The sequence below is a fragment of the Cyanistes caeruleus genome, chromosome 1, assembly GCF_971803275.1.
Source record: "Cyanistes caeruleus chromosome 1, bCyaCae1.hap1.1, whole genome shotgun sequence".
Classification (NCBI taxonomy): Eukaryota; Metazoa; Chordata; class Aves; order Passeriformes; family Paridae; genus Cyanistes; species Cyanistes caeruleus.
The window spans coordinates 78,346,127-78,367,752 of record NC_141701.1 but is presented as its reverse complement, the minus strand read 5'-3'; the positions used below and the strand labels follow the sequence as shown (position 1 = coordinate 78,367,752).

At 36.5% G+C, this 21,626-nt stretch overlaps 1 protein-coding gene across 1 annotated transcript in view; it reads left to right on the top strand.

Moving 5' to 3' along the window:
* Positions 1-21,626, top strand: part of CDH12 (cadherin 12) — a 156,222-nt gene that overhangs the window by 60,866 nt on the left and 73,730 nt on the right. The window contains exon 3 of the mRNA XM_023922145.2: positions 19,840-19,959. Coding sequence (XP_023777913.1) covers positions 19,840-19,959 — 120 coding nt within the window. The remainder of the gene's footprint in view (positions 1-19,839; positions 19,960-21,626) is intronic.

Below are 21,626 nucleotides of genomic sequence, written 5' to 3'. Positions count from 1 at the left end.
AGAACTTCTGACTTCATGTTTGGAGAAGAAATATTGCTTCTGCAGAAAAAAACCAAAATTTTACCAAAAGGAAAAAAGTGTTTAAGTAGCTTATTGTAATTGTATTCAATTAAATTTGTTTTGGGCAAATATGGACAAAGTGCATTGCATTCAGAAAGGTGAGAGTATACTTTACAAAATTTGTTGGAGCAGGAGCTGATCTCTTGGGTGCTGCTGCCTCTAAGCAATTTTTATCTTGCGAAAAACTCATGATTAAAGGGTCTACATGGTTTAATAAAGTATGTTCAATTCCTGTGATTCATATGTGAGGGAAAAAGGATTTGAAAACTTATTATTTTCATGCTTCTGTTTTCTAGCTAAGGCTCAGTTCTGATCAGAAGTGTTTTTCCACATACTGTATGAGTTACATACTAACTATGATAACACACCTGCCATTTTAATTTCTTTCCTTTTTATGAGTTTGCACATGACCTAGAATTGCACACTCCCAGCCCAGAAGGCCAGCCATATCCTGAGCTGCATCCAAAGCAGCATGGCCAGCAGGGCCAGGGAGAGGAATCTGTCTGGTGAGACCCCACCTGCAGTGCTGCATCCAGCTCTGGGGTCCCAGCACAGGAAGGACATGGACCTGCTGGAGCATGTCCGGGGGAGCATCATGAAGATGATCAGAGGGCTGGAGCGCCTCTCCTATAAAGACAGGCTGAGAGAGTTGGGATTGTTCCTTTATAGGAAAAGCAAAGGCCCTGGGGAGACCTTAGAGAACCTTCTAGCACCTAAAAGGAGCCTGCAAGAAAGCTGAAGAGGGACTTTTCACAAGGGCATGAAGTCATAGGACAATGGGTAATGGCTTCAGACTTCAGAAAGAGGGTAGATTTAGATTAGATATTAAGAAATTCAGAAGAAATTCCTTACTGTGAGGGTGGTGAGACACTGGAACAGGTTACCCAGAGGAGTTGTGGGTGCCACATCCCTGGAAGTTTCAAGGTTTGATGGGACTTCGAGCAACCTAGTCTAGTGAAAGGTGACCCTGCCCACAACATGGGTGTTGGAGCTAGATGATCTTTAAGGCTCCTTCCAACTCAAACCATTCTATCATTCTTTAAGGAAATCTGTTCTACTGTAACATAGTTTAAAGAAAAAGGATAATATTACCTATTTCATAGTTTCTTATTCAGAAGTGCATAAAGTTCTTATTACCAGGGGATGACGGAAGAAAAAAGGATAAACTATTATGCTTGTTTCATTATTTCCTTATAATGATAAGAATACAAATGCATCTTTTAGTGCATTATAATCAGGAAATGAAAGGGATGAAAAATGAGGTGCCATTAGGATGGTTCTTTTTAATGGTCATATTTTGTTAAACCCGGTTAGGAACATAAAGTGTACAAATACTGGAGAGAAAAGAGTTTAAATAAGCATATAATTTCAGATATTTGCTTGCAATGATATTGAAAGGTTTATCTGTTAAAGTGAATCCTGCCCCACATCATCAGTCAAGGGTGTATGGAGTCCTTAGTCTGTGTGGTTTGCAGTCAGAAAAACTCCTTGGTGATTTGTGCAACTGTCTCTATAAACATCATTCATTAGTCATAACCAATAACAGTCATGAAGTCTAAAAAGGGCAGAAATGTTAACTTTAGTTACTTTATTTTGGCTTAAACCACTGAATTTTTGTGTATTTAAGGAACTCTGGATGAAGACCCATTTATCTTGACACAAGGGCACTGGTGTACCTGAAACAAAGTATGTCCCAGAGTTACAATCTGGCTCAGAATATGACACTGAAGGTAATGTCTTGAGTCAAGCTATCTGACATCTTCCTTTTCTTCTTTCTTGACAAAAGACTTACTGCAAGGGTGCTTCTGCTTAACCTTTCTTGCACTGCCACTGTCCTTTAGTTAGACATGTTCCCCAGTAAAAGAAGGGGAATAATGAAAGCATAAGTCAACCTTTGCAACACATTCTAGGGGCAGCAACTCATTTCAGTGAAGTCAAATTTAAAAAAAAGTAAACATTCTTTGATTGCATTCTTACTCTGAGATATGAAAAAGTACCTCAGTCAAGAAGAAACATACTGGAGGTAGAAGTCAGATTCCGTCAAATTTTGGATTAGTGCCACAACACCTCTATCAGTTTTTTGGCACCATTGTGGCTCCTGTCATTTTAGTTCGATTTCAGGAGATGAGTTGTTCTAGAAGTGTACTAATGCAATCCATTGCAGAAACCAGCGCTAGGCTTAAAAAAATTAGTCAGGCTCAGCAGATTTGGCTGGATCCCCAGATACCTAGAGACTAGCATGACTTACCCTTCACATTAAATATATATTTTTTTAGAAATAAATTTGAAGTGATTATCAATCTTCCCTTTTCTGACTAGGGAATTATAACCCTAGAAAAGCTAAGAAACTCTTACAGAATGCTTTTCTAGTAATTGGGTGATTCGCCATTAACAGTCTTGACACTGTGTAGTTTTTATATGCAAGCCTGTTATTACCATCATCAGTTTAAGAAAACCAAGCAAACCCAAACCCCAAGAAAGGGGGGCTTGATAGAGTATGGAATCCTTCTAATTACAAATGTGAAAAGTTTTAACTGTCACAGGTCAGTAACAAATACATACACACACATATACACACACACACACACAAGAAAATATATATGCTCTATTCAGGTCACAGGTTAAATTTGTAAGCTTTCATATATGCAAAATTAAGATGTCAAAGTCTGGAGACAACTTTAGCTACATTTAGTTTAAGGAAAAATGCAGAGAAAAATAAATAAATGGAGAACCAGTCAAAAGACAGTAAAAACTGAGGTGTTCTGTGAATACATGAGGCAGAGAACATGCTTATAAAGGTGAGAGTTCTGCCAAAATCCATCAGCATTGTCCTGAGTAAAGTTTGAGAGACTCTAAGTTTAAATGGGAAAGTAATTTTGAGCAAGGAGGCACTTTGATTCCTCAGAAGAGTATTCTTTCAGGACTTTTCAGAGTTGTGATGAAAATGAAACTGGACATTATAAATGCTTGGGTTTTTTTGGCTCAATGTATGAATTTATTGCATTAAATAGAGAAACATTTGTGTTGGATTCAATTAGAGCTTGTATGCATTGGTGCCAAATCCCTGGGCATTGACTGTGAGAGGCAGCTTTGCTCCCAGGGCTGCCTGTGCTCATTAGCACGTCTGTGCAGAGACTGACATGTCCTGGATCTCAGGTGAATGGATGAGCATTGTTATGCCTGTGTGGCTTTTAGCCTCGTGTTGGCACACAGCCATATAGGAAAGCATCCAGAATTAGCACTAAACCATTTACTGTGTCTAGTCTGTTTTTGGCCTGTGCTTTATCAGTAAGTACAGTGTTTACATCTAGATAAGTGCCTTGTTTCCCAGGCACCTCAAACTTTCTCACTGATTGTTCCAGATGCATTTGGTCGACTGTCATTTCTGCGGTGGGAACAGTGATGACAGGCAGCCTGTGGAATGGGTTGTGGGAGCCACTTCTGGGGAATGGAAACAGATGAAGGCTCCTTCTCTGACAAATGCTACATTAAGCCTGATGAAAAAAATGTTTTTTCGTTAAGGCTAGACCAGGTAATGATGTAGGACCCTGTGCAATGCTCTTCTCTTGTATTCAAACGGATATTCAGGCAAAACTGAATACTACTTAAAATATGGTATGAAGACGGAGAAAATCTTCTCATCTGCTAAAATGAGAATTTGGACTTGCATTTGCTATTTAAGGCCTTGGATTGATAATAGAACAATACATGTAAAAATATTTATTCTCTGAGAAGAAATAATAATAATTTGAAATGACGATTTGAAGTAAATCAGAAAAACCTATGCATTTATTTAATGGTTACTCAGCTCCAGCTTTTATCATATCTAGAGATATTTTTTTTTTTAAAAAATAAATATATTAGCCAATGGTAAAACATTCTGAGCAGTTTTGGAAGACAGACATAGGCTACTTCCTACTGAGATAGGTTTTGCTTAACTTTTTGCTTTTTTTATTTTCTGTGATCACATGCAAGTTTTACATCAGCCACAGGATCACAAGAGTAGGTAAGGTTGGAAGAAAGCACATTGGGTCATCTGGTCCAACCTTCTTGCCCGAGCAGGGCCATCCTAGAGCACATAGCACAGGATTGTGTTCAGACAGTTCTGCAGTATCTCCATGAGGAAGACTCCACAATCTCTCTGAGCAATTTGCTCAGGTGCTTGGTCACCTCATGTTCAGGTGGAACATTCTGTGCATCCATTTCTGCCTGTTTCGTCTTGTCCTATGGAGCCTGGCTCCATTCTGTAAACACCCTACAAGATACTTGTACATGTTAATTAGGTCCCCTCTTAGTCGTCTTTCTCCAGACTAAACAGGTTCAACTCTCAGCCTTTCCTGAGGTGACCCAGTCCCTGAATCATTTTGTCACCCTCTGCTGGACCTGCTCCAGGAGCCCCATGTCTCACTGGTACTGAGGAGCCCAGAACAGGGCTCAGGATTCTGTATGTGGCCTCACCAGGGCTGAGCAGAGGGGCAGGATACCTCCCTTGACCTGATGGCAATGCTATTCCTAATGCACCCCAGGATCCCATTAGCCTTTCTGGCCATAAGGACACACTGCTATGGACATGGCTCATGGACAGCTTGTTGTCCATCAGGACCCCCAGGTCCATCTCTGCAGAGCTGCTTTCCTGTCCTGGTCCATGGGCTTAATCCTTCCCAGGTTCCTCTGTTGAATTTCAGAAGGTTTTTGTCTGGCCATCTCTCCAGCCTGTTGAGGTCCTTCTGAAGGGCTGCAGAGCACTCTGTGGTATTGGCTACTCCTCCCAGCTTTGTGTTTTGTTCTTCTCAGTTAAAAAACAAACCCAAAACCAAAACTGAACACTCTGCTAGTGAATGACATGTTGGGTCATCTCTGCCCACCTACCCTTCCTTGGGAAAGACATGCTATGACAAATTTAGGTCTTTAAATAAAAATAAACATAACATTCATAAATGCATAGGACATGGATAAAATGATGAACAAGGATATATTTATTATTAAATATTATCTATGAATAAGAAATTGAAAGTTTTCATGGACCAGATTCCTCATCTGGCTAGGTGAATGGCACCATCTGGTGGATCTATCCTTTAGAAATTTTTTTCCTGGAAAATGAAGTCATAACTTAGAGGCTGTTCCTCTACCATAAAACTGAATATTTTACAAGAAATGCTAAAAGTTAAATAAGATACGAAGAAATGTAACAGTTATTAACAACATAATTTTCACCATTGTTCATTTAGGAAAAGCACCATTATTTTTTTGTACAATAAATGCCATGTGAATAATAAAGAGAACAAGGAAATTAGTTGGAAACAATTTACTAAGTGTATACTTGAACTCTCTGTTCACAGCTATGAGTATCTCTTAAAGAACATATTCTATAATTCTGTGAAATAATTTTCTGGACATGGTAATAGAGTACAAAAAATTCAAATAATATATAGATTCAAGGAGCTCTTGGGGGGGATACAAATGCCTCATTTACTCTTTCATTCCATTGCAACTCACTTGATTTGAGGTCTTCTGTAGTAGAAGCTCTTGTTTTTCAAATACAATGGCAGTCATTGGTAAATGCATTCTCTTGGTTACCAGCAGCATTGGAAATCTCAGTTATCCAGTCAGTAGTTCCCCTGCAGGTAACACAGGTGACCTTTATCCATGGAAAGCTTTGACCACAGCATACACTGACACCTTCTGCCCATTGTATTTGCCCTGCTCCATTGCACTACTTGTAATTCATCAGGTAACTGGGTGAACCAGAGACATTCCCAGATCTCATTTCTGCCAAAGTGCATGCAGTCCAGAGGATTCCTTCCTCCTGCATGGTTGTCCATGAGAAAAATATTTCAGAAACATATAACCCTCATTTATAGTGAAGAGGAAAACATTGCAGGTTACTTTTCCAAAAAATTCCCATTATCCTGAATAAACAGATAATATTCAAGGCAAGATAAAATAATAGGTAAAACCAAGAAGAGTCTTTCTTTGTGTGGCCACAACCAGCGTCTGATGTGTGCTTAAGAGTTTTCAGTGAGAAATTCTTAGAACTACTTAAGGACAGTAATCTTCAGCTGCAAAATTCAGTTACCATTGGGAACCCCAGTAGTCCCAAGCATGTAATAGAAACAAATTGAAAGTGACAAAGGCAAATTAATTAGACAATTTTAGAAAATGGTCAAAGAGCACATTCTTTCGTTCTGTGTGGCTTTCACATGCCTATTGAATTTTAAGAAAATCAGACTGTATTCTGCATTATATTTAGCTTCAATAACAAAGAAATGAATGAGTCTGTTTTTTCCACTGTCTTCCTACACATTTCTCCTCAACTCGTCCCCATTGACACGAATTACTATTAATTTCCTTTTTTTAAAGATTTTCATGATTAAAAAGAAAAAAAAGAGTCTTTCTGGGTAAGGAAAATTAATAAATTAAAAGCCAAAAAGTCCTAAGTGGCCTGACACTGCCTAAATTTCTCATTAAGGTGTCCATATTATTTAGTTAGGATATTTTTGTCAGTATCTTGATGTGAAGTTTGTTGTTAGCACTAAGTGCAATGGGGCCAAGAAAAACCTTGCTTTGATGCAGTGTGAAATATCTCATTTGCAGTACATTTCCAGAAAATACAATCTCACATTTATTCATCTCATAATTGATTAAAAAGATTGAAACGTGTCAAAAATAGTTATTTTGAATATGATTTTATTTTATAAAATAAAATGGAAAAGAATATGAAAACAAAAGAAGTAGGCTGGTTAGTATTGAAAAATGAATAATGACTGAATGTTCTGCATCCAGAAGGACCATTTTGTGGGAAGAAGAGACAATGAAACAGCATTTTTTTATCTTTTTTTTCTGTAGATAGAAATGTAGGGAAAACAGAAGCTTCCCCTGGAACATTTTTTATCAAGCTAGACCTGGGCAAGGTTCAAAAGTAGAAGACCCAGAGGAGAAAGAAACAGGGGCACAAGGGAGATGTTGCATAACAGGCACAGTAGGGTACGTGTCAGGAGAAACAGGAAGGGTAAGCAAATGTAGTAAGTAACTATGGGAAACTGCACTTTAGACTGGATGAATCTCCTCTGTGTGGTTCACTAGATGGAAGCTATGAGAATGGGAATAGGAATATGGCTGGAATTTGCAAAAGGTAGGAGTCTGCTCAGCAGCCAGCCAAGGAGAAGAGCTGCAGTCAGGCAAGTTAAAGTATCACCATTCCCTAAGAAAGATTACTTCTAGCAGTTCAGTAGATGACTTGGCATTTTTATTGTTCTAGATTGATTTTGCTTCTAGATGGTATCTTGTCTTATTATGAGAAGCCTTAATAAATTTGAGAGGAAAATTGAGAACTTACTGCTTTCAGATGCTGGAAGTTTGAGCACCTCAATGTGCCTTTGCAGATACATGTGCTCCACTTCATCTAAAGGGTTCCAGAATTGTAGAAAAATTAAAAAAAAAAACTGACCAACCAACCAAACTAAACAAAACAAAAAAACCCCAACAAACCAAACTAAACCAACCAATTAGACAGAAAATAAAGCACCCAAGAAAAGTACCAAAAAGCTATAAACAAACAAACAAATAGTTATTCTGCTGAAGGAATAAGAGATTATTTTTCTAGACTGCAGTTTCATCATATGGTCTTGTTTGCTGTAGATCTTTAGCAGTTAATAAACCAAAAATGAATGCTAAAGACAACTGCTGTCTTATGCCTGAGGCTTGCTGCTAATTTTATCCCTGTTGTTTTGGATCCCATTTCAGAGATCAGTTAAGTTGACAAATGTGATTGTGGCTCTTGGGGAAGAAAATTATGTCAAAAATATTTAGATTTGGGAAATAAATGATAATTTATTAAAGGTTGGGGGTTTTTGTCTCCTCTAGCATCTATGGCACACAGGTTGAAGTACATTTCTAAAAACTTCTGAAAATTTTGTTAGCCAGTTCCAAGTGAATTAGGTAAAAGAACCTTGAGAAGCTTGGCTACCATGATTTTGTGAGTGTTAAAATCTTCAAAGTGATCTAGTAAGTCAGATATATGTAATAAGAAACATAAGATCTTAAACCCCATTTTTTTGAAGATGATAAATATCGCTTTGCAAGGGGGAGAAAAAATATTAGTATTTCTTGTATTTTCTGAGATAGGTGACATGACGTTTTGTATTTTAAGAGTTTCCACAGAGCTCAATCACATATTGTGGATACAGAATGCATTGTCGGTTAATGATTTGAAGAAAGGAATGCTTGAAGAATCGTTCAGGCAATGCTTTGAGTCAGTATTTCCAACAGAAAGGCTGCTCTAAACCCATTGATAGCTACCAAAGTCAAATATGAAAAAATAATTTCTATCCATTTTCTGTGGATAATTATCAGCCTGATGGGAATCATCTGGTTTTATCTAGAGTGATAGAGCTAGACAGATTTCAAATTTCAAAACGGGAGCATCTAAATATGTGGTCCTTTGCTATCCAAGGTAATTACAAGTTTGTTGTTAATTTTAGGATGAACAGCATCTCAGCCTTCCCAAACAGGACTTTAAATGGGAAGTGTAGATTAAAATGAGCTGAAATAGTCTTAACTGGCTAAAAGATAAGAATAACCAACTACGCTTTGCCAGAAAATATGCTTTTTGACTAGCTATGAGAACAGTTTCTTTTGTCAGCCATGGATAAACAAGAACTGTTGGGTGTGGAGGTCTGGACTTACCTCTGGCACACAGGGAAGAGTGTCACATACATGAATACAGCCTTTAATATCACCTGGAATAACCCCAGGACCACTGGCTGGCTCTGGCATCATTTCAGTTAGAAGCTCTGCAGGTACAATCTAAGCAGTCTGTATAACACAGACTGGCTCATAAGGGTTCAGGCTTATTTTTAGACAACAGATGAATGAAAATTTAATGGATAAATGAACACTGACCGTATTTTGGGATGGGCAGGTACATTAACTTTTAGAGAGTTGAGATTGAAGTCTCAAGTGCCTGAAGTTAAGCAGTAAAACTTAAGTACCCACAATTAGGACACAATGATGAAAACAATATAAATTCTAAAATAGAGCAATCTTAGAGTTATAGTCTTCTCTAAACAGAGGAGGAGGTGGTTTTGTCCCATACTTCAAACCTCCCTCTTCTCCATATTCTCCGTCATAATTCTTAGTTGCCACAATACTGCCATGAATATCTCTTAAGAGGCTAAAACTGAGTCACAAAAGGCAAGAATGGTACTGAAGACAATTTTGTGTCAATGAAGATTTCACTCACTTAAAAAAAGCTCAATTCAAGATGTCTTGAATCTGTTTGCCAGTTAGAAAATCATACATGCATAAAAATGTGTCAGGAAAAAATTTTATTGCAGTAGTACAATTTATGTAGAAGACTCAATTTCTTTTTGTTTCTTTACCAGCAGTGGTCTTATTCCACCTATCATAGATAGATGTATGTCTTTCAGACTCACTTGCTAATATTGTTTCATGTTTCTGAAAACACAGATTTCCATTGATCAGGAGTGCTCATACAGAAGAAACGGAGATGGAATAAAATGAAGGAAAGAGTAGCATTGCATGAGTCAGGAAGCTGTTTTATAAAACAATCATATGCCATAGTAAATGATTAAATGAAATATAAAAGTATATAAGCAGTCGCATGTACTAAATTTTCCAGAAAGATGGGCTGTACAAATTTGAGCTTCCTGAGGCAAAAAAAAATCATCTGAAGTGAGAACTCCCACAGCATATCTGAGTGTCTTCCACTCCTAATGCAACCCTGGAAACAAAAGCTTTCTTGCTCTTGCCTGTTTACAGTGCTCAAAACTGAAATGCATTTCATGTATTGATAAGCATTATGTTAACTTAAAGTCACATTTTTGCTTTTGCTCAGGTTTTTTGTTTGTTCCAAAAGCCACACTGTCTTTCAGTTTTTAACAAACTGACCAAAAAGAATATTGGGTATTTGCACAGCCACAGGCTGCAAGATACTTTCTTTTATCATGAAATATCTTCTCTCATAAAATATTGTTCAAAATAAGCAATGTTTTGTAATTCTGTCAGCTCTTGAGATTGTTAGTTGGCTGCTTCTTGACTGTAGTCCACAGTGCTTTCAAAGATATGAATGAGAAATTTGAAAAATAGGATGTGTTGCTTTATGTCTTCCTTTGTGATGGTGTGGTATTCTGCCTAATGCTACATTTCCAAATTATGCATATTATTATGTCATGATCAATGATGTAACAGAAGATACCTCTATTAGTATCACACTACAGAGCACCAAAAGTCACTGTACATTAAACTTAGAACGGTATCTACCACTGAGGGTTTGAAAGTTCCTGTTTCAATTTATCATGGACAACCTAAAAAATAGTAAAATATTTTGTTGAGAAACAGTCTAGTACTGAATTAAAAACAGGTCCAGATCTCTCTGTTATCATCTTCTGCTTCAGTCTTTCCTCATGCTGAGAAAAACCCTGCACACGGTATCTTGAAATTGAGTTGTGTTTAGTAAGGTAGAAAAAATGAAAAGCATGTTTCTGTGACCTTTTGGCAAAGAACATCCCCCCAGTTACGCCTGGGAAGTGCATTCTTCTGGTGAAACATTGACATTTTCTTTGGCTTACTTGACTTTTCCTAGCAAAACTGGATGCAAATCCCTACTCTGGCAGCACACAGTCCAGAAATTTGCTTGCTGAGGATGCTTGAGGTTTTGTTTACTGACTGTATTATCAAAGCATTTTATTGATTCAAATTATGAAGTAAATACAAAATTGAATTTACCATTCAGATCAACAAAAAATCAGACTGGTACACTAGAAGGTTTTAATATGATTTTATGAAAAAATATCAAAAACTAATGCAAGCACATAAAAAGGAGGGAGTCGTCACACCAATATAAGATATTCGAGACAGGAGAGTCATGCTCAGTTTTAAGTGTGTATATTTAAAACTTCCATATGTGTAATATGACCTTGTGGTTTGAATTTTTTCTCTCTCCTAATCCCTAAAATGTTCTCTTTTCAGTTCCATGGAATTGGCCAGATATGTTTAGTGGTACTGTGATAGCATTTTCTAGCTTTAGTTAAAGCTATAGGTTTTTACTAATTAAGTTGCAACTGTTCCTGATGTGAAATAATAATGATACTTATGTGATGCTACAGTATCTAAAGGCTCTGAAAATAATGTGATGTCATACTAGGCAGTAGCATAAGGCAATAGAAACAGAGCTGTGTGATAAAAGAGTGTGTGATGAGAATTTGGCATCCAGAGTATTTGAAGCCCTCATCGTTTCAAATGAGCTTTTATCAACTACCTATTAACAGCAGTAATACTGCATCAAGTGCACACCTACCTTCCAGCTTAGCTTTAACCCAAAATAACCCAGTTCATGCTGAAAGAGCATCTCAGGGCAAGGGAAAGATCTGCTTCAGTAGTGCACTCCTGATTAAAGCACTTTTATCATAGCCATAAGAAGAAGGATACAATAGTCCTCTGAAGGGAGGGAAGTCTGTTTATGCAGTATGTGTCAGCACAAAGCTGGGGCAGAAGGAAGCTCAGATTCACTTAATGCATTTCCATGAGGATCACCACATATGTGTCATTCCTAATGGATGTCTAATCTGTTCTTGAGAACTTCCAAAGATAGTGAGCTACAATCCCTCTAGTAAAAGAACAGAGTGGAATTAGTTAGGTGCTTACCATTACCAGTAATGTAAGGTTACTCATAACCTTAATGCCTGCATGGTTTTCTGTTGCCAATTGTTTATTCCCTCTCGGTCTCTGCTGCAAGGGTGATTCAGCTGCGTGTTCAAAGTCCACCAGCTGCTGTGAATCGTTAAGGAAATCTGAAGTTGACCTCAGTTTGTACCTTTGTAAGTCATTAGGTCATTCCTACAACAGGGATGGGACTTTAAGAAGGAACACAAAGCTCAGATGAGAAGAAGAGTCACCACAGTCAGCTCTGTTCAAGCTGTCTCTGATCATCCATCACAAACCTCTGACTCCCTTCATTTCCTTGTACTGTTCTTGTAGAAAGAGAAATTAGTTAATTAGCTTTGTTTCAGGAATAATTTGTCTAGTTATTGTGGTGAAAGGTAAGAGGTATTTGGGAATGGTATATTTCAGGGTGTAAGTTAGTCATGGGTAGGAATCAGACCAGGACTTAACACAGGGGCTTATTATCCTGAGTGTTTTCAGATGCTGGATCTCTTCCTCTTTTTATCTGAAATACCATTTGTGAGGGAGGATGAGCCTGACATCACCTAAAGTAAAAATCCCTCTTTTGCCATTTCTCTTATTCTTGTGAATGAGTTTGCATGAGGGGAACCTTTTGTCAACCCTGAGGATCTCCATGTTGCTTCATGTTCTGAAGGCCCTATAGTCATATCCCTGTGGTGGGTATGTGGGGTTACTGTCTCCTCTCAACACAGAAAGTTAGTGCATTTGGATATTGATGTAGAGAACTGTGTAAAGTAGTATTGACATTATGAAATAAGTCACTGAATGAATCAGATGACATTTAAAATTTTAATGCAAATGCATAGAGTAAAATTCTATGGATTCTTCAGTACTTTGATCTTCAAGTAGCAGAAAAGTCTTCAAAGCAATATTCTGATTAAATAATTAAAGTCAGCAATTTTCACAGAGAATCTCATTGCATACTCGGTTGTGTAGAAGCCACTGATGTATTCTGAATTTCTTTTTTGCATGTTATCATGACTCTGCCTAATCCAAGACTGACCTCAGGATATTTGTAGATTTTGAGGAGGAAAAAAGTGGTAAATACAAAAAACCCCCACATTTTAAGTTGGTAGAAAGAAATGTGATACGGGCAATACAAACTTTAGAAGTGCTCAGTTGTCAACATCTCCAAATGTCTTTTCCTTGAAATGTTACCATGTATGTATGTAATTAATTTACTAATTCTTGAGCCTAAGTGCATGACTCTAAATATAACGGGAAAAAACCTGGATAAACTTCTTTATTTAATTCAAAATTTAAAAGATCTTTTTGCCAGATAGTGGTGTAGAAATTAACTTTGTTTTGCTAAAGATACCTGGGTGAACACAGAATTAAATTATTTCTAAACAGGACCAATATTTGGTAAAAAATAATGAAGCAACCCAGCCTCCATACAGCATTAGAATATCTATTGAGATTCAAAACCAGGTCTCTTTAGCTGACATTCACTATGAATGACATTTATTTCACAGCAATTTTTTTCTTGTATCCTCTGCAAATCTCGAGTTTTCTTATTACTACATTCTGAATAAATCATTTAACATTTGAAGAGCTAATGTGTGAAACTCCAACTCATGAAAACTTCAAACCATAATAGTGGAAGTAACACTGTGACTTGCTTTCTCCTGAGTTCTTTATGTGATGGCCACTATTTTTGGCATACTTTATTCTGGGGGCAAGAGGGCTTGGAGGCTATCAGGAGGAGTGTCACAATTTCAAGTTTTTTGCCACACATTAAGAATCTCCAGGAGCCCTTCCATGAGAAAAGTGAGTGCTTAAAAATTCCTTATCTAGTACTCTTTTATCTGGAATGAGAAGAATATATTTTCTTGAAAGGGTGTGCAGCTAATATTAACAAATCCTGTCCAGGTAAATATCATGAAAATCATCAGGTTGCATCAGCTTGGAATCAGTTTCAGTGTATCACTTTCTTTGCTCAAATTGAACTTAATACTTAGAATTTTCTTTGAACATTTGAGTTTGAAAAAATATTTTGATCTCACTGAAACAACTTTACAGATTAATAAATTGAATAGCAACTCTTTGTGCTGTTATTCTATGGTTGACTCATTTTTCCTCAAGCCTTTAAGATTTCAGTGCACTGAGTAGGGCTAAAATTTATTATTTTGTAATTCCATTGAAGATGGTGTTTCACAGGACACATCTGATTTTCTACAGTGTTTTTGGAAAAGCTGGCTGGTTGAGAGAGCATTTGCTATCAAAAAGGTTCTTCTAATACATCTTAAGCCACCTCCCTGAGAACATCAACTAAAGCAGAAAAAGCATGTTTTTTTCAGCACAGAAACTTCTACAGTGGGAGATTTGCCAGCACAGCTATCACGATTAGAGAGTGTACTGGTTATTTTTAGCTCACCTATCCTGGCCATGAAGGTATACTAGCAAACTTAAGTCCCTGTTGAGTCACAGCCTGAAAACTAATCAAGTTGTCAAGGTGATAAAAGCAAAAGTCAAAGCTAAATTTTTTCTATTTGTAAATTTCATATATATAAGAAAAACTTCTGTCGTACTGATAAGAGGAAAACAATCTTGAAAACAGAACAGAAAAATCACTCTCCAGAGGTGTATTTCTCAAACAGATAGATATTAAGCTTAGTAGTTCCTAATTGGTTCCTCTGCCATTCTCCTTATGCATCATTCCCAGCAGTTACTTTACCAGGCCACTCCTTTACGTGTATATTGGGTATAGATATTAGCTGCTATTTCAAGCTCCTAATTTTCTTCAGAAGTGTAACCTCTGCAAACCTAATCACATCCTTGAGACTGTGTAAACAGCTGAAAGCCTTTATAAATAAATGAATAGCCTAAATTAATAAAAATATATAAATTAAATAAATATTCAGTGACTAACAGGCATTATTAGCTTAGCCAGATTGAGTTGCTTAACTCTGGCTGACCCCAACAGATGATGGTACCAAAAAAATTTAAAAAAAAAAAAGGAAAAGAAAATAATTGCTTCACTGATTTCTAAGCTAAATAATTAGCTAAAACCCCCACAGCAGGTTTACCCTGTTTACCCTCATCAGCCATGAGGGAAACAGGGATGACCAGTAGGATAAAAAAAAAAAAAAAAAGCTGTCCTCCATACTCCCTGGATTGTTGCCAATATAAGTTAAATGTTGTTCTAGACATACTAGAAATATGCTTGATTATGCACTAAATGCTGAGATTTGCAACAGCTGCTTTTAGCTACCAGCACAGCAAAACTATTAGAAAAATGCTGCCATTCTTCAACAATTACAAAAGGGAATGCCAGCATTGCTTTTGTGGCCATGGCTGCTTCTGACAGCTGAGAAAAATATATATGTTCAGGGTGATGTCTAGAATGCAAAACAGAAATAAAGTGTGTTTCCCTGATTTTGTCTAGTGTTCAAGATATTGATGGAGCCAGCAAGCTTGTGTTATTATCAGGGCTGCACAGCCATGAATACATAAACTGGAAACTGACTTTTCCAAGTAAAATATGTCTTTCTTACATTACTTTTGTGGGAGTCAGCGTCCAGAGTATATATTCAAAACTTATTATTAGTAATATTTCTATAAAAGATAAGCCCCAAAAGGGCAATGTCAGCATCTCTCTTTACAAATGCACATGTCTTCTGAGCACTGGAGTTTTGCTGAAACTACTGGTGGTAGGTCAGAGGAATATTTATTGAGACACGGAATCTCCTGATCTGAATTGCAATGTAGTGCTGCAGTGAGCCATAAATTCACTTTTTTATTTTTTTTTCTTAAACTTAAAAAAAAAACAAAAAACAAACCCACAAATATGAAATGTGTTGATTAGATTTTCACTTGAATTCTGATAAGAAGATGGATGCTGTTTGGGTTGCCATGGTGTTATTTTTGGAATTGTTTAGAAAGAATATTGCACAAAGTGGTTAGTTTCTATGCCAGCAGCTGTGCTCTTCCTTCCCCCTAACCATAAAAAAGTATTTTCACAATCATCTAATTTCTTTCAAAAGTACTAAATCATGCATATGGAAGGGGAGAGGTTGTACAGCAAGATGATGCCAATTCTTCTGACTCAGTAAGGAATTGTGTCTTTACTCACCATGAAGTAGATGAAACTACCTTTGGTAGTCCATTACAAAAAGTAATTCCATGAAAATTCCCCTACAATGTCACATACTCATTTCCTACTTACAAAAGACAGGAAAAAGATGAACAACAAAAATTACAAAATCAGAGCCCTAAATTTCAAAGGAGAAGAGTTGAGGTTGAAATCTGCTTCACAGGATCACCAAGGAATTGATATCTTTGTTATGGGAGAAATTGAAAATTTGGCAGGACAGGGACTGAGTCACCTGCTCTGACTGAACGTCTGATCTCTGCAGAGTGGAGAGATGCTCCAGGCAGAGCCCATGGAATACTTAAAGTCCTGCTATCATTTCAGCATTCTTTCCTTTCTCAATTAACTTTTAAAACTTACTGCTCCCTTCCAGCCTTCTTTTATCCTTCAAAGCCTCAAAGCAGGCAACCCTCACTTCCTGTGTAAAACAATGCACTGCTACCACTTTACTGAATTTTGGCGTTTGTAACCAGACTTAATGGGACTTGCAAACATAATGTAAGCTGTTCTTAAGGAGAAAAGACATAACATATCACCATCTCATCTCTAATTTGTCTTTGCAATGCTATTGACCGTGCATTATTTTTTCTGAGAATCGTGTCTAAATAAGTCTGCTCTGTTATTCTCATAGCATTGAATCATCTAATTTTCCTTTACAATGAAATAACCATTTTATGTAGTCCCAGCCGAGTTTTGTGTATTCTTTGTCATGCTCTTCAGGTCAACAAACTAAACATAAAAAACTCAGATTTCATGCTTGATTACTTTGAAAGACAGCAATAGCTCCACAGAGAGCAAGATATCCCACCCCACCTACACTTTGATGAAGGTAAAAGTTGTTTCCAGGTTGAAATAGTACAAAGAGTCAGTTTTCTTAGTCTTTTATAAGAAAACAAAAACAAACAAAAAACACTAGAAAAGATAATCAATTAACTAAATTGTCTGTTTCAAAATTTTGGAGGGTCTAAACTCTAAAGTAATTTTTTCAACAAATTTTGACATTCATAAGCAATTTGAAAATCTCAAAACAGGTATTAGATTATTTTGAAATTTCTTTCTAGTACTCCTAGGATGGGAAGAGATTTCATCAATATTGCTCTTCTTTCAAAGATTCTTTTTATTTTTGCAAAATAGCATTTTTACCAATGAGAGACTGTCAGAAAAAAAATGGTAATTGTTCTAGAAGTCAAATCAATATTTCGTAAACATTTCTGTTATGGTATAAACTCAGATGTTCTGCAGTTCCTTTTGGTTATTCTGATATGAGCAACAAGGCTTTTATTAGTGCTATTTCTGTCAGTTTTACCAACAAGTTATAGATCTTAGGCTCCATTCTATTTGCACGTTTTGATGAATCTCCTTTAGTTTTAGCTAGAGTAAAATTCAGGTGAGTATGCTTGGTGTGATTTGCAGTATTAGTCCTCAATACCACTTGTATTTTTTCAAAGAAAACATAATCTTTAAAATTCCATATGTTTCTTGAGCTGTGTGAATGGTTTAACATTATTTTGTTCTCTTTCTAAAATATAAATTACTAAAGCACATAATTCTTTTTTTTTTTTGGCATTTTATAATGCCTTACATCAAATATGTGTTGCTTGCACATAAAAGATTAAAAATATATTTAAATGTTGACTATCATATAAGGTATTTCCAAAACAAGAGAAATATTGTGTCTTTTCTGTTAATTTCATTACTCCATGTAGTAATGTAAGTACATATTTTAATTAAAATGTCACAAACTATAGTTAATGTGATCCTTCCTCACTACCTTTGTGCATTAAAGATTTACAGCTCTAGTGCCCTGCATTATTGCCTGGAAAAATATAATTTGATTTTAGTCTACTTTTAAAAATACATTGGTTTCATGCTTTGCAATAAAATAGAAAGCTTGTTAGATACAAAGAGCAACGCTTGATAATACTGAGAGGATGAGAAACCAATTTCAGAAAACCCATTTGGAACATTAAGTATGCATTTAAATAAGTGAATGACTGGAGGCATATTAAAGAAATACAAACCAACATGCCAGATCGCTCATAAAAATATAAGCTTTACATATTATTTGTTAGTTGAAAAAGATCTGACAGTGAGTTAATATAGTTGAAAATGCTGTCAGTGTGAAATGGATTATTTTTCATATTCAGTGCCAGCTATTTATTAGACCTTGTATGTCTCCCTTAATAAAGCTTAGTTTTTAATTCAACATTTCTTCCTCCTTTTGTGTAAAAAGGTTGGACTACCTGGAGCCAGGTAGGTACCTAGGAATAGCTACACTAATAATCAGTTTGTGCAGGGATCATCAGGCACCTTGGTTGGTGGCAGAATTTTCAGGCAGTTTGATGGCCGGTGTCTGCTTCCTTCACATTGCATCATCACATTTTTGAGTGAGGAGTTATAGCTATGGATTCAGCTGTGGTGTTTATTTTCATTCATTAGTTTATTATTTGCTAATATTTTCTTTCTTTGGAAGTTGATTTTAAAGAAACTTGCTGTCAGCTTAAAAACATGGTGAGCCCATTAAGTGTAAAAAGTGATTGAAAATCATATAACACTTAAATTTCTGTGTTTTCCTCAAGAGACAGAACATCTCTTGGAATAGCTTTTCATTCTCTATTGCTCAATAAACCATAACAGGAAAAGTCTGATGCTGCCATCACGCAGCAGGTGTTTTCACAATGCTAGTACCAAAGCTTCCAGCACCATTTTCAGTCCTCATTTGACAAGATTACATGGGCTGGGCACTGAAAAAATTATCCTCCAAACAGTTAACCTTCACTGTTACTTTCCTGCCCAAGTCACAGGAACTTTCATGTGGAACACCTCTCAGTGAGGTACTCCCAGAACTAAACTTCAACAAGTCCATTAAGGTCCATTTCCAATTCTGAACATTCTTTAAATCTTGCCAATTTTCATTGCAGAAAAAGTAGCAGTCTTAAAGCTCTTGCAGTATTCAATGGATATTCTTGAAAAAATGTCAAATAACCTCCAAATACACAATGCTGGTTAAAAACAGGAATGGTGGAGATAACACACATCACTGTGCTGTTTCTCATGTAAGCAACCTTCACTCCAAATCAGCTCTGCAAATTCCAGCACTGAATTGCACAGAAGATCATAGAAAACAATTTTTCAAAGCTGATGGAAAAGCCTAACAATGTGGCACTTTGTTTTGCTGAAGATTATAGTTGAAAACTATTTTAATTATGGGGCAGTGAGGCAATGCAAATAAATAGATTAGCAACCAGCAGGAGAAACAAGATATTTCTGCAGTCTGTTGCCATTTACAGTGAGTTTTCTGCTTTCATGTGCATTTATTTTTCTCCATTGATCTGGTAATGTAAAGAAAACTGGTCTATTGTTTTGGCTGAAAACAAAGTGACAAGGAGTATTTCTTCCACTGTACTTCTATTTCTTTCTGAGCTGTATTGGGAGGGCAAGGGTTCTCAAGTCTGATTTTGAAGACAACTACCTGAACTAAACCTAATTTCATTCTACAGCAGGAATAAGAATTCCAGCTTTAGGAGACTACGGTGCAGTTGGTTCACTTGATCTTACTGAAGATTCATGAGCTGATTGACCAAACATTTATTTTAAAGGCAACTCCCATGTTTTACTTTCCTGGTTGTCTGCTTTTTCGCAAAGTTGTGGGCTATAATCCTTTTTCAAAATTTATATTGAGTTCTCCCAAACCTCCATCCTGTATGTGTTATAGAAAAAGTTTTTGCAAATAATGAATGCATCATAAACTATTTATTAGTATCTTCTGACAGTGGACGCCTTTCTTTTTCTACCCTTTTATGCCTCAGCTATTATTTAGATGATTGCTAGCGTGGAGCTGTAGAATTAACAGTTTTATTCTCATCTTTTTTCCAGTGGAACAAGAATTGCAACAGAACCCACTAGCAACTGGACTAATGTGTCAGAAATATCCCTGATCTCTGCTCTATGACAAGAATCTGATTACCTGTGTTTCTTTGCAGGAGCATATGTGCTTCAAGTAAAAGCGACAGATGCTGATGATCCCACTTATGGAAACAGTGCTAGAGTGGTTTACAGCATTCTTCAGGGGCAACCATATTTCTCCATTGATCCCAAGACAGGTAAATAGTGTATCAGGAACAGCAGAAGATTTAAGCTTTGTTTTTTTGATTCATGTAGGCAGTATCAATGAATAAATATGGACCTGGTTGATATGGCCGAAATCCAGGACAGCAATTTTCCACAATTCAGTTTTGATTATGGACTAGCTTTTTATGAATAACGATGCTTTGTAGAAACAAAAGAAACAATCCTCCAATCAGTCCTGGAATAACTAAAATATGTCTACATTGAATGAATATTTTTTCAGTGCTTTACCATTTCCCTGTAGACAAAGCTTTATCTTCTACATGTATCATTTTATTTATTTATTTTTTCCTAATTATTGAGTTTTGTAACTTGGGTCTTCTCAGAATTTTTACTTGCTGAACATACAGTCAGTAATTTTCCAGCAATTATTGTTTTGTTATAATGAACTAATTTGAGACTGTGGAACAGCTAATCATCTCCTTCCCTCCTCTTTTCCTAGGGCATATTATCTTTGTCTGGGGTTACTGGATGTGTGAGCAGAAAAAGATAATATGTTTAAAGAAATTGAAGTATTTGGGAGGTTGGTAGACATGTTAATTGGGTATCTTGTCCTATATTTCTAAATGTCATTCTGTATTTAGTAATTCAATTGAGGAAGTGATAACATACATGGTGAATGACACACATTGTGGCATCCTGAGTGTGCTACAGGGAAGGCTATCCATATGCTCCTTCCAGCAAATAGTTTCACCTACCAGTGTAGCTGTACTTGAATGTCAGATTCACGTCCTTTAGCCCTAATGGTGGAGAGTTGTAAGGCTGTGAGCACAACATCTCCAATATACACATGCCTTTGTTCCATGCTCCATTTAGCAGGAGATCATACTGCAATTTGCAGTGAAAAATTTTACTTTTCAAACTGAAATGGAACTTCTTCAGGTGTCTGGGGAGAAAAAGTAGTTGCTTTGATATTTAATTTTTCATCACAGTTTTGTAAAGAATGGGTATAAATTCAGTGGCAAGAAAAATCTTTATTTGAGCCAAAATTGGAGTTTTAGTACAAGTTTCACAAGAGAAAAAGAATAGTTAGTAGAACATAGAAGAAGAACTATTTTTCCCAAGGCACTTTGAATGGCTGTGTCATATGTTCTTCATCTGTTACTCAGTATTGAGTCAACCATGGGCAATGGCCTGTACCCTTTAGCCCTGGAACATACAAACCTGGCTATTACCTTAAATGAGTTACTCATGTGCTAAAAGAATGGACACAGCTGTAGAGGAAGATTGGTGAAGCAATAGCCCAGCGTAGTTCAAAATCCTATACCAGAAAAAAGCATATAGATTCGTGTTTGTACAAGCACCAATAATATGCTGTAATGTGTCTTACGTTAGAAAGTTCACACTGACAATTACTCATGGATCAAACAATTACTCCAGAGTATGTGAATAACTCTGTAATGTACACATACAAGTAGTAATTCACTCTAAACAGTGTGTGAATAACACTGCACAGGATGATGCTTAATGATTTGTTCTAAAATCCAGAAGTCCGAGGGAGTACTACAGATCTGGTCTTCCCAATTCTTTATTTTATAACTGAGGAGTTTATGTAGTATTTTTTCACTGCAGAACTTTACTGCCAGAAATCTGTCCTGAGTGCTTTTGACAGGAAAAGGGAAGAAATCCATTTTGGTACAAT